Below are 13,903 nucleotides of genomic sequence, written 5' to 3'. Positions count from 1 at the left end.
CGGTCTGACAGATTAGTACAGCCAAAAACACTGCAATAGTTCACCATTTCCTCTCAAAATTCGGGATTTGCTCATTTGTGTGCTGTTTGTAAACCGGCTGCTTACCTCCAAAATGGCGACTTCCGGGTTGATGATGTGCCATGAAAAACCCTCTATTGATTTTGGGTAGCGTCTAGCTTGTTAAGCACGTGAGCAGTTGGGTCATTTATGCCCAGCTGTGTAGCGTTGAGACAGGCTACTTCACAACAGAGACAAATAAATGTGAGTTATAGCTTATTGGCAACTGAGGCTTAGAGGGAAAACAACACACTCGACTCGGCTCATTTATGTGTTACCTGGCTGGTGGGCAACGGAGGAGGTGTGTTTCGGGCTGCAGCTGTGCACTCTCTGCTGCTACATCGCGCGTCCGTTTGTGTTCACATTGCCAGAGGTGTGTGTGGGTCGGGTGGAGAGATTATTAATTGGGGCATTGTTATCACACCCTTTTAATCGATGAGCACTTACAGAAGAGTGCAAAGGGCAGATGCTTTAGCACCACCTAGTGTCTACCTGTGCACGCCACTGGCTGCAGGCCTGCTAAAACTGTCCTTGTGACTAATTAGAATAAACACATCTGATAAATAGTATTACTCTTGTCATCTGTCCTTGGACCTGTTCAAATAAAATATCCGGGAAGAAGGTAGAGAAAACCTTACAGGTACATTAAAAAAAAAAAAAAAAAACATGCAGATGAGCAGCGAGCACATCACAATGTTAATAAAAGGCTTCATTTTAAAAATCTATTTAATTTGTCAGCATTTTACTTTTTAATGCTTTAACCCTTTAAGGGGTTTCTGGTAGGACCAGATAATGAGTGAATGAGGGTGTGATTGGGTGTAGGCCTTGTTGTCTGACCCACACTCCAGAGCAGAAGGTGGCGGTAATGCTCCATAAGCTGGATACCAACCACCGGAAAACAAGAAGAAGAAGAAGAATCGCTGAATCAGTACAGCAGAAGAAGAAACTGGAGACACAACAACAACAACAACAACAACAACAACAATCTAATTTCCAGCCTACAGACGGAGTCAGGTCACACTATAATAGCGCTTTAAATTCCAGTGGAAAGTAAGAGCACAACACGGTGTCAGAAGAAGGAGTTGCAGACACAGAGAATGTGGAACAGAATGCTAACCGAGCTAGCAGAGGAGCTAGCACCGGAGCAGTAGAAATAATATGTAGAGCAACAGAGCAAGAAAAGACTCCGTTACAAACCATCAAGACTGAACATGGAGTGCAAGAAGTTCCAGTGGATGGTGAAATGAAAATGAGTCTCCACCATAATACCAGTAAACAATTAGGTAAGTGTTTTCACTGGAAAGTTAGAGAGCACAACATAATGAAGGGAAACTGGTTCAAATCCCACAGAGTCACAGAAATGAATGCTGTCCTTTGGACAAACATCATAGTGGTTATTATTATTGGGTTAAGTAATGAAACTTTTCAGTTCCAAATCATTTAATTATAGAGTAATTAATTGTTTCAGTGTGTATTTATTTAATATTTCTATTTCACATCCAAAAATGTTTTAAGTAAAATACATTTATTTATTTAATAAATTAATAATACATGATCATACGTATAAGTCATGAAATATATTAAACACAGGTTAAGATTTTCCTGTTAAAATTAAATGAGTAGAAAAATTGTGAGTTTTCTTGTGTTTATCTTCAGATTCCCAATCTTTTCCAAATACAGATGAAATGGAAACATTTAAGATGTCTGCCTTCATGCACAAAATCCACCTGCACAGATTACAGCTCCAGCAACCATCAGTCACTGACTGTGTTTTCAGTGAGAAGAAGAATGTGGAGCAGCTGCTCCCAGAGCGTCTCCACATAAAGGAGGAACCAGAGATGCTCAGTGAAGGTCAGGAGAAAAACCAGCTTTGTGTGCAGCAAGAGACAAACAGTGCTGCTTGTCCTGTTAAATGTGAAGATGAAGAGGAGAAGCTTCAGGCCTCCCAGCTACACTGGAGACAACTAACAGAAATGAACATAAAGGAGGAACCTTCAACCTGGAGTTTGAATGAATTAATGAAAAGACAAACTGTGGGAATTCACAGCAAAGAACCAGAAGCAGCTCAGAACCCAGATCCAAGCAGTTTAATACTACAAGGTCCTGATGGAACGGAAACAGAATCGTCTCAGACTGAGGGTAGTAGTGAGGATGATGATGAGGATCATGATAATGAAGACAGTTGGCAGAAACCTCTGTCAGAGACTGAAACTGAAGCTGAAGCTGACTGTGATTCCACCATGAAAAAGAGAAAGACGTCTGACTCAAGTAAAAATGCTGAAATGGGATGTAAAGCTTCCAAAATACAGATTAGTTCATTTCAACAGATTTGTTCAAAGAAGAAGGTTCAGGTAAAAATGACATCTGAATGTGTGGGTGGTGAGAAAGCATCACTCACTGGAGAGAAACCATTTAAATGTGATGTTTGTAGTAAACATTTTACCCGTAAGGATTCCTTTCAGTCACACATGAGAATCCACACAGGAGAGAAACCATTTAAATGTGATGTTTGTAGTATTTTTTTTATTCGAAGGGATTACCTTAAGTCACACATGAGAATCCACACTGGAGATAAACCATTCAAATGTGATGTTTGTAGTAAATGTTTTACTCGTAAGGATTCCCTGCAGTCACACATGGGAATCCATACTGGAGAGAAACTATTTAAATGTGATGTTTGTAGTAAATGTTTTACCCGTAAGAATTCCTTGCAGTCACACATGACAATCCACACAGGAGAGAAACTATTTAAATGTGATGTTTGTAGTAAATGTTTTACCCGTAAGGGTTCCTTGCAGTCACACATGATAACTCACATCGGTGGGAAACCATTTCGATGTGATGTTTGTTGTAAATTTTTTACCTATAAGCCCACCCTTAAGAAACACATGAGAATCCACGCATGTGAGAAACTATTTAAATGTGATGTTTGTAGTAAATGTTTTACCCGTAAGAATTCCTTGCAATCACACATGAGAATCCACACAGGAGAGAAACTATTTAAATGTGTTGTTTGTAGTAAATGTTTTACCCGTAAGGATTCCTTGCAGTCACACATGATAACTCACATAGGTGGGAAACCATTGAGATGTGATGTTTGTTGTAATTTTTTTACCTCTAAGCCCACCCTTAAGAAACACATGAGAATTCACACAGGTGAGAAACCGTTTGAATGTGATGTTTGACTTGAAAACATTATATATGTATAAAAAAAAGTCTGAACTGAAGGTCCCCAAGACAGTCCTCACACAAAAGATTTTAAAATGTAATGTTTGTAGGAAATATTTTCTTATTAGTTGTACTTTGGTTTTTTTAGCTACATAAGTTTGAAGTGTAGTTAGAGTTTTTGGCAAACGTTTTAGAGTTGTTTTTTACAGTTTTTTTTTTTTTGTGTGTGTGTGTTTGTTTACATTCTATAATTAAACTGTAAACATTTTGTGTTACTTGTTTTACCTTTGAATATTAAAGCCCTATCTGTGTTACATTAAAAAAAAAACTGTCTCTTTATAGAATAATTAACACTGATGCACTTTATTTGTTGTTTTTTTTTTTACAAATTGCACAAAGGCAGATATTTTTTGATTCTGCAGTTCATCTTTCAGGTAATTTTGTGTATTTTTTGAAGGCATTTTGTTTGTCATATTGTGTGTTTTATTGCAAATGTATGTGTTTTTGGAGCCCTTTTGTTTTTTGGGGTTTTTTTTTTGTCATTTTGTATGTGGTTTTGAGTCATTATGTCATTTTTGAATCCTTGTCTGTATTTTTGTTCAGTGTATTTTTTAAAGCCTTTTGTGCGTTTGCTTTGGATCTACATAGAATTAGACCAAGGGCAGTAAGTGATGAAATTCAAAAGGTAATATTTATAGTATTGTTTATTTTCAGCCCTTTACAATGAGTAAGGGGCTGAAAATCAATAGGGGCTGTGAGTCAAAAGCAAAATCTAACTGTAAAAGAATGAATTCAGCTGTGAAGTCTTACATTTAGGAAATGATTGACGTTAGAGAAGTAGTAAAGAACTTCCAGAGTCCTTTATTATCTCGTGTTCTCTGACATCATCAAAGCTTGTTCATGCATGATGTCTCATTTGTCAGATCTCTCTTATTTCTCTCTCCTTATAATGAAAAATCAGTGCAGTGCATAATAATAAGATTATAGTGTAGTGATGAGTAGTGCAGGTGAACATTTAAATTAAATAGTATACGTTTATGTACATGAACATTCACAGTGATTGTTCCAGGGTTGTTATGTTTAGTTCCAGGATTATTACACAGCAACAGGTCTGACACTTTTTGACTGTTTATCATTAATCAGAGTGACAGCCTGGGGGAAGAAACTGTTTTGGTGGGTTGTTTTGGCGCACATTGATCTGTAACTTCTGCCGGAGGGGAGGAGTTTGAATAGATTATGTGCAGGGTGTGAGGGGTCTGCATCCCTCATTGTGTCACCCGAGGAGGCCTTGTGCCAGGATGTTGGGTATCCTCGGCCCCAATGCAGTGTTACTGATGACCTTCTCAGCAGAGCGTATTACTCTGGTGGGCGCACTGGTCGCCTAGGCAACTCACTGGAGCACCTTATGTTTGCAACATTTGCCTCCCTGGAAGATGCTACTGGTGCACCCGCTGCTAGTGGGTTTAATGACGCAGCCCTGCAGGCTTTTGCTCTTTTGACAAGGGAGCTTGGACTGGTTATGTCTTACGTTGTTCAGGCTCGTAGGCAGGTTTGGCTTGCTCCGTCAGCCTTGTCTGAGGCGTATAGATTGCAATTCCGATGCCGGCCACACATCTCCAGCCGGGTCAAAATGACCCAGCAAAGGCTCTAGCACTGGACGAGGAGCTATCTGCCCTCCTGGCGAAGGGTGCAGTCGAGGCAGTAGATCCTCTGCTGCAACCCAGAGGCTACTATTCCACGTACTTCTCGTACCCAAAAAAAATGGTGCATTACGTCCCATTCTGAACATGCGGGGGCTCAATTGTTACATGAAGGTTCTGGGGAGAGGTCCCTCCACTCACAGGTGGTGCACACTATTTGGTGCTTGTTTGGTCGGACGGAGGTGGATTTGTTTGCCGCAGTGGAGTCCACTCATTGCCCTCTGTGGTTCTCCCTCGAGGGGGTACCTGGTCCTCTGGGCTGGGATGTGTTGGCACATCCGTGGCCTCAGTCCCTCATGTATGTTTTTCCCCCTCTTCCTCTGATTTGGCCAACTCTTCAGAGGGTTCTCCAGGAGGGTCACCGTTTGTTGTTGGTGGCTCCGTACTGGCTGGGGCAGCTATGGTTCCCGTTGCTGCACAGTCTCTGCCGCGGCACACCATGACGGCTCCCAGCCAGGACATATCTGCTGCTACAATTGAGAGGTCGGATTTGGCACCCCACTCCCCACCGCCTTGAGCTGTGGTTCCGTTGGTCAGACCATCTTGAATGCCAAGGCGGTCTCTACTCGCCACCAATATGAGAATTGGTGGAAGCTGTTTTGACATTTGTGCTCTGCCCGCAAGGATCCAATCTCCTGTTCGATTCTCATCGTTCTGGAGTTCCTTCAGTTTCTCCTGGATGGTGGTCGGTCTCCCTCCACCCTAAAGGTGTATGTTGCACCTATATCATGCTCTCATGGTATGGTCAACAATTGTTGGCAATTGGCAGTCATAATTTGGTCTCTCTTTTTTTGCAGGGCGCTTGTCGGTTGTGTCCGCAGACGGCACCACGGGCTCCAGTGTGGGACTTGTCTTTAGTTCTCGAGTCCCTATGCAGCCCCCCTTTTGAGCCTTTGGGGCAGGTGGAGCTTAAGTGGCTTTCATGTAAGACTGCTTTTTTGTTGGCTATTGTTTCTGCCAGAAGGGTTGATGAGTTACAGGCCTTCTCTGTCAGTCCCTCATGTCTCAGATGGTGTCCGGATTGGTTCTGGTGTCACTTTGTGGCCTAACAGTGTTTGTGCCCAAGGTGTTGTCCCAATCGGCCATTGCACTTGGCCCGGTTTCATCTCCCTCTGGGAGAGGGTGGAGACAGGTCGGCATTGTGTCCTGTGCCGACACTGCAGGCATACATTGAGGCTACAGATGGTATGCGCCGCACAGACCAGCTTTTTTTATGTTATGGTGGCCCTAAGATTGGATGTCCTCTTTCCAAACAGTGTCTGTCTCATTGGATTGTGGAGATCATTCGCAACACCTATCGGTCAGGAGGTCATGCTCCACCGTCAAAGCCCATTCTACCAGCAGCGTCTCCACTTCATGAGCGGTTTTGAGGGGGGTTCCTTTGGAGGATATCTGTGCTGCTGCATTGTGGGCTTCGAAATGCACATTCACCAGATACTACAACATCAATGTGGCCACTCCTTCTCCTCTTGGCCGAGTTCTGCTGCAAGGAACTCCTGGGTCGTCTCAGTGAGGTATGTACTAAGGATTCTTGGTGACATCGTTGATATTAATCATTCAGTGCTTTCAGCACCACCCTCTGACAGTCAGTAGGGATGAAATAGAACAAGAGTATGTAACTATGGTTCTATGAATCCCGGATGACCGCCAGAGTTTGTCACTCAGAATCCTTGTGTTTCCGCGAGAAAATTCTGTAGAAACAGAGTCACGGGTGATGCGGGGATATATTACTTCCGGGGCATCATCCCGGGTCACAGGTGTGACTTTGTTTGTATAACTACTCGAACTGTGTACATGCGCGAAGGGAACATTCAGTGCTTTCAGCACCGCCCTCTGGTGGTCATCCGGGATTCATAGAACTGTAGTTATATACGTAAATCCAAAGCTCAGAAGGTACTCGTGAATTAAACCTAATGGGGCTATAAGATCTAGAATTGACTTGTGGTTGGCTGCTCCAGAATTGGTTAACCATGTCTCAGATGTCACTATCTCCAATGCACCATTAACCTACCACTGCCTGTTGTACCTTAACTTAAAACCAGATGTAAGTACTAACAAAAAGAATGTGTATTGGAAATTTAATGCAGACTTGCTGAAAAAACAGGAATATTGCAACACAATAAGGACTTAATTTCAGAAATCAGATATGATGTAACTTTTGGTAACTACCATATGGGAATTTTTTCAGAGGTTTCAATACGTTTTGGAAAGGAAAGAAGCAAGACTCTGAGGGAACATCCAAAATGAATGAATTAAGCTCTCGAAGAGCCAGAGGAGTTTTTGTTTGATCGAGAGCCAAATGGATCAAAGAAGGTGAACATAACACAGCATATTTTTGTGGCCTTGAAAAGATGAGACAGGAGAGGATTGACTCATGATTAATGATGTTGAATGCATGGATCCCATAGTCATTGCTGAGGAAGTTTATCAATTTTATAAGGATCTTTATTCATCGACCTCTGATAAAGACTCATCTCTCCTGGACAGTATAAAACACAACATTCCTACCATCAGCCTGGATTTTAAGGAAATGTGTGATGTAGACATTGATATGTTTGAGTTAGATACTGCAGTTAAACAGCTCTCCCTAAGGAAATCCCCTGTTCAGGATGGCCTCTCATCAGACTTTTACAAACACTTCTTGGAGGATATAAAATACCTTTTTTTTCTTTGCCATACAAGAATGTATCAAAGCTAAATCTCTTATGAACACCATGAAACAAGGACTTATTTCACTGATCCCCAAAAGTGGTAATGATAAAAAAGTACTTGAACAATTTAAGACCGATAACCTTACGCAATGTGGATTATAAACATTTTGCTTATGTTGTTGCTAACAGACTTAAAACAAGGTATTTCACAAATTATCAGTGAATCACAATCTGGTTTTTTCAGAGGTCGCTCTATCATAACATTAGGATGGTGCTAGATTTATTAGATTATCGGGACAAAACTGAGGATGATGGTTTTATTCTTTCTTTGGACTTTTGTAAGGCATTTGACTGGGTTGATACATTGCATCAATTTAGTTTTGGAGATGCCTTTTGTGAAATTATCAAAATATTATACAGTGATATCAATAGTTCTGTGTTGCTCCCTTTTGGTACCTGTAAACGATTTGATGTTAAAAGAGCTATTTGACAAGTATGCCCTGCATCCCCTTTACTTAATGGTTGTAGAAATTCTTAGCATTATGTTCAAAAACTGTGAAGAGGTCAAAACATGAGATGTTTTAGGCAACCCATTAGCTATAATTCAGCTTGCAGATGATACCATTCTTTTTCTTAAAAATTAGACACAAATACCTATAGCTCTGCAAGTAGTCAGTCATTTTTTCAAAGCCTCTGGACTTCACTTAAATATTGATAAATGTGAATTAATGGCAATTCATGACCACCCTCAAATACCCCTGTATGATATACCTGTTAAAGACCAAGTGAAATACTTGGGGATTACCATCTCAAAAAACTCAGAAGTCTGATTAAAAAGTAATTTCATAATACAATTAAAAAGAGTAAATCTATATTAAATACATGGTTACAGAGAGATCTCTCCATATTTGGTAGGTTATTGCTCTCTAAAATGGAAGGTCTCAAGAATCATTTACCCTGCATATTCTCTGGACATACCACAAACTGTTATTAAACAAATCAATCAAAACAACTTCAATTTCATCTGGAAAAATAGACGTCATTATATAAGGAAGAATGACATTGTCAAGTCTTTAGAGGAAGGTGGTCTTAATGCTATCGACTTTGATCCGATAAATGGCGTTTTAAAACTAAGATGGTTACAAAACTTTATGACTCATATGAATACTTTATGGTTTAATCTTTCTGCTAAAATATTCTCCAATGTAGGTGGCATTCAATTGCTTTTACACTGTGATTTTGAACTGTCCAAACTACCCATAATAATATCAAAATTCCATGAACAAGTCCTACAATACTGGAAATTAATATATAAACATAGTTTCATACCCCATAATGCGCCAATATGGAACAATCGGTATATCCTTATTACAATAAAAGTCATTTTACTTTAAAGACTGGGATGATATGGTCAGTTTTGCATTCAATGGATAAGAGAGCGAATTTACTTAATTTTGATGATTTCAAGCGTAAATACAATATTGCTTGTACAATCCAACAATTTTCTGATGTTATTAATGCAATACCACAAGCTATTATTTGCACTCTGAAAGGTTCTCTAATATACTTGCACCTTGTTCCTCATGCGCCTTCCTTACTGGTCCAGGACTGTCCCTTTGTGGACAAGAAATGTAACAACAAGTTTCTCAGAACAGTGCCAACCAATGCATACTTCTCCTTACCTCTTAGAAAACGAAATTTAGTACAAAGATTCACCAGTCAAAACGTTAAGAAATATTAGATGCCATTATCTTAAATTTCCTACTCCACCTAAAGAAGTGCATTTTAAAAATATGAACAATATTTATCCCTGTAAAGATTTTTTACACTCAAAATTTAATATTGGTGAAAATGACTGTGTTTTTTTGACATTATGAAATAAAAGGGCCATTGTGGAAATAGATATTTAAGAATAATAAAACGTATTTCATAATTTAACAATTTAATGGCCATATTATATATTTGTCTGTTAAATATCAAAATAGTATTTATTTAAAAAGATTGTTTGTATTTATTTAATTATGACTCTTTTGGGCTTCCATAGTAAGCTTCATTTGTTAATTTAAAAAAAAAAAAAAAAAAAAAAAAAAAGGTGATTGGGCCTTGTTGTCTGACCCACACTCCAGAGCAGAAGGTGGCGGTAATGCTCCATAAGCCATGGATGCCAACCGCCGGAAAACAAGAAAAAGAAGAAGAAGAACCGCTGAGTTTGAGCAGCAGAAGAAGAAAAAGCGGAAAGTACAATGAAGTATCTCTTTAAATCTTATTAATTTCCAGCCTACAGACGGAGTCAGGTCACACTATAATAGTGCTTTAAAGCTCCAGTGGAAAGTAAGAGAGCACAACACGGTGTCAGAAGACGGAGTTGCAGACACAGAGAATGTGGAACAGAATGCTATCCGAGCTAGCAGAGGAGCTAGCACCGGAGCAGTAGAAATAATATGTAGAGCAACAGGGCAAGAAAAGACTCCGTTACAAACCATCAAGACTAAACATGGAGTGCAAGAAGTTCCAGTGGATGGTGAAATGAAAATGAGTCTCCACCATAATACCAGTAAACAATTAGGTAAGTGTTTTCACTGGAAAGTTAGAGAGCACAACATAATGAAGGGAAACTGGTTCAAATCCCACAGAGTCACAGAAATGAATGCTGTCCTTTGGACAAACATCATAGTGGTTATTATTATTGGGTTAAGTAATGAAACTTTTCAGTTCCAAATCATATAACATAAATTATAGTAATTAATTGTTTCAGTGTGTATATACTTTTTCTATTTAGCATCCAATTTTTTATTTTTTTAAGTAAAATACGTTTATTTATTAAAAAAAAATATATATATATATGTATATATAATGCATCTATCTAATAAATCAAGGATTGTCTGCCTGTGTGTGGCCCGAATATCCCCCTGAGGGGGTATCTGTTTGACCTGAAACTTTTTTCACAGCCTTCCCGAGGCCCGAGGGTGTGCATCAGTTATTTTGGACTTATTTGGTGATTTCAAAACATTTATTTTCATTTTAGTTTGACCGCTGACCCGGACAGAAGGGACCCGGAAGCAGCAACTGTGCTCAAAGCGAAACATGCACATTTCTTAGTCAACACACACTTTTTTGTCAACATGGCATTATAAATGCTGACATTTTCATCACGTGCTATAAAACCTAATGTGCACATTGTATATACATGCTGAACACACACAGAGCCGTTTAGAGAGAGAGTTGCAACAACAGAAGAGTGCCCGGAAGTTTCAAATAGTTCCCGGAAGTTGTTGATGGCCAATTGCCGATCATTTCACAAACTATCTGGTTCTTCAGACAGAGGACACATTTCAACTTGAAGTGAGGAGTGGTTGCACGCGTGCCACTGGGCACATTTGGCGAATGTTTCCATTTGTATAGGGGTGGGACTTATATACATGAATGTATATGAATGACCACCTGCAGTAGACCATAGTAAGACTAGTAATTTTTTTTTTGCATTTCAGAAGAATCATACATAAACAGATATCTATCAGCTTTAAGTTCCTACATGAATTCATACTTCCGACGGGCACTGTACTAGTGATCATAAATATAAAAGAAGTCACAAAATATATTAAACACAGGCTGAACAACAGTTAAGATTTTCCTGTTAAAATCAATTGAGTGGAAATATTGTGAGTTTTCTTGTAATGTTGTGTTTTGTGTCTACCTTCAGATTCCCAATCTTTTCCAAATACAAATGAAATGGAAACATTTAAGATGGCTGCCTTCATGCCCACAATCCACCTGCACAGATTACAGCTCCAGCAACCATCAGTCACTGACTGTGTTTTCAGTGAGAAGAAGAATGTGGAGCAGCTGCTCCCAGAGCGTCTCCACATAAAGGAGGAACCAGAGATGCTCAGTGAAGGTCAGGAGGAAAACCAGCTTTGTGTGCAGCAGGAGACAAACAGTGCTGCTTGTCCTGTTAAATGTGAAGATGAAGAGGAGAAGCTTCAGGCCTCCCAGCTACACTGGAGACAACTATCAGAAATGAACATAAAGGAGGAACCTTCAACCTGGAGTTTGAATGAATTAATAAAAAGACAAACTGTGGGAATTCACAGCAAAGAACCAGAAGCAGCTCAGAACCCAGATCCAAACAGTTTAATACTACAAGGTCCTGATGGAACGGAAACAGAATCGTCTCAGACTGAGGGTAGTAGTGAGGAGGATGATGATGATCATGATGATGATGAAGACAGTTGGCAGAAACCTCTGTCAGAGATTGAATCTGAAACTGAAGCTGACTGTGATTCCACCATGAAAAATAGAAAGACGTCTGACTCAAGTAAAAATGCTGAAATGGGATGTAAAGCTTCCAAAACACAGATTAGTTCATTTCAACAGATTTGTTCAAAGAAGAAGGTTCAGGTAAAAATGACATCTGAATGTGTGGGTGGTGAGAAAGCATCACTCACTGGAGAGAAACCATTTAAATGTGATGTTTGTAGTAAATGTTTTATTCGAAAGTATCACTTGCAGTCACACATGAGAATCCACTCAGGTGAGAAATCATTTAAATGCGATGTTTGTTGTAAATGTTTTACCCATAAGCTCACCCTTAAGAATCACATGAGAATCCACACAGGAGAGAAACCATTTAAATGTGACGTTTGTGGTAAATGTTTTATTCAAAAGCCTCACCTTGAGTCACACAGGAGAATCCACACAGGAGAGAAACTATTTAAATGTGATCTTTGTTGTAAATGTTTTACCCGTAAGGATTCCTTGCAGTCACACATGAGAATTCACACACGTGAGAAACCATTTAAATGTGATGTTTGTTGTAAGTGTTTTCCCTATAAGCTCACCCTTAAGAAACACATGAGAATCCACACAGGTGAGAAACCGTTCAAATGTGATATTTGTAGTAAATGTTTTATTCAAAAGCCTCATCTAAAGTCACACATGAGAATCCACACAGGAGAGAAACTATTTAAATGTGATGTTTGCAGTAAATGTTTTACCCGTAAGGATTCTTTGCAGTTACACATGATAATTCACACAGGTGAGAAACCATTTAAATGTGATGTTTGTAGTAAATGTTTTACCCGTAAGGATTCTTTGCAGTCACACGTGATAATTCACACAGGTGAGAAACCATTTAAATGCGATGTTTGTTGTAAATGTTTTACCTATAGGCTCACCCTTAAGTCACACAGGAGAATCCACACAGGAGAGAATCTATTGAAATGTGATGTTTGTAGTAAATGTTTTTCTCGTAAGGATTCCTTGCAGTCACACATGAGAATCCACACAGGAGAGAAACTATTTAAATGTGACGTTTGTCGTAAATGTTTTACCCGTAAGGATTTTTTGCAGTCACACATGAGAATTCACACAGGTGAGAAACCATTTAAATGTGACGTTTGTAGTAAATGTTTTACCCATAAGCTCACCCTTAAGAAACACATGAGAATCCACACAGGAGAGAAACCATTTGAATGTGATGTTTGACCGGAAAATGTTACGGAAAAAAAAGTCTGAACTGAAGGTCCACAGAGTCAACACATAAAATATTTTCAAATGTAATGTGTGTAGTAAATATTTTCTTATTAGTTATACATATTTTTTTTTTTTTTTAGCTACATTCGTTTAGGTATAGTTGAAGTTTGAAGTGTGGTTAGAGTTTTGTAAGTTAGTTCTTCCGGAGTTAACACAACAGATTTTGGCAGAAGTTTTATAGTTTGTTTTACAGTTTGTTTATTTTGTAAGTATGTAAGTAAAATTTATTTATATAGTGCTTTTCACAGACCAGGGTCACAAAGTGCTTCACATTTTACAGTTTAAAACAACAATAATAACAGAGTACATATGCCAGTACAGTGCAGTGTGGGTAGAATGCAAGAAATAAAAGGGTACATACTGTACAAAGTCTACATTGGGCAGATACAAAAGTGTGGCTAGAAAGCCTCCCTAAAAAAATACGTCTTTAGTTGATTGTTGAAATCATCCACGGAGTCTTGAATATTAAAACCTCATCTGTGTTACATTAAAAATGTCGTCTCTTTATAGAATAATAAGTAGTTTTGCAGTTGTTTTTTTTACAGATTGCACAAAATCAGATATTTCTTGATTCTGCAGTTAATTTTTCATATTGAATATTGGTTAGTGAACTAATTATTAACATCTTGGGATCTAATTGAAAGCAGCGAGCAAACTCATCATGGGTCCAGTGGTCTACATGCTCACACTGTAATCACTCATTATTATTACTATACAAGTGTTTGACCCAACCAACCTGTGGGAAAATGTGTCTTCCCTAGTGAGAAGGAATATGATCTAACCCAGAAATGAGCA

At 39.0% G+C, this 13,903-nt stretch overlaps 1 protein-coding gene across 5 annotated transcripts; it reads left to right on the top strand.

The window, feature by feature from the left end:
• The first annotated feature begins 720 nt into the window (after positions 1–720).
• LOC114472804 (gastrula zinc finger protein XlCGF26.1-like) lies at positions 721–13,082 on the top strand. Of its 5 annotated transcripts, XM_028462055.1 has the most exons (3): positions 9,767–10,142; positions 11,277–12,865; positions 12,950–13,075. In XM_028462055.1, the coding sequence occupies exons 1-3, from the start codon at positions 10,103–10,105 to the stop codon at positions 13,058–13,060; spliced, it is 1,740 nt and encodes a 579-aa protein (XP_028317856.1). In that variant the 5' UTR covers positions 9,767–10,102; the 3' UTR covers positions 13,061–13,075. The 5 variants fall into 5 exon arrangements, with proteins under 5 accessions (XP_028317855.1, XP_028317858.1, XP_028317857.1 ...); XM_028462054.1 differs by lacking the exon at positions 9,767–10,142 and adding an exon at positions 721–1,340 and having other exon boundaries at positions 11,277–13,082; XM_028462057.1 differs by lacking the exons at positions 9,767–10,142; positions 11,277–12,865; positions 12,950–13,075 and adding exons at positions 733–1,340; positions 1,738–3,326.
• Positions 13,083–13,903: the final 821 nt, after the last annotated feature.

This window comes from Gouania willdenowi, chromosome 12 (genome assembly GCF_900634775.1).
Source record: "Gouania willdenowi chromosome 12, fGouWil2.1, whole genome shotgun sequence".
Lineage (NCBI taxonomy): Eukaryota > Metazoa > Chordata > Actinopteri > Blenniiformes > Gobiesocidae > Gouania > Gouania willdenowi.
The sequence above is the reverse complement of the archived record's forward strand: the minus strand, read 5'-3'. Positions and strand labels throughout refer to the sequence as shown.

Coding starts and splice junctions, on each gene's coding strand:
- LOC114472804 (XM_028462054.1), top strand. CDS start 1,301: ATGAAAATGAGTCTCCACCATAATACCAGTAAACAATTAG. Junction 1,341..11,276: donor TAATACCAGTAAACAATTAG/GTAAGTGTTTTC, acceptor GTCTACCTTCAG/ATTCCCAATCTTTTCCAAAT.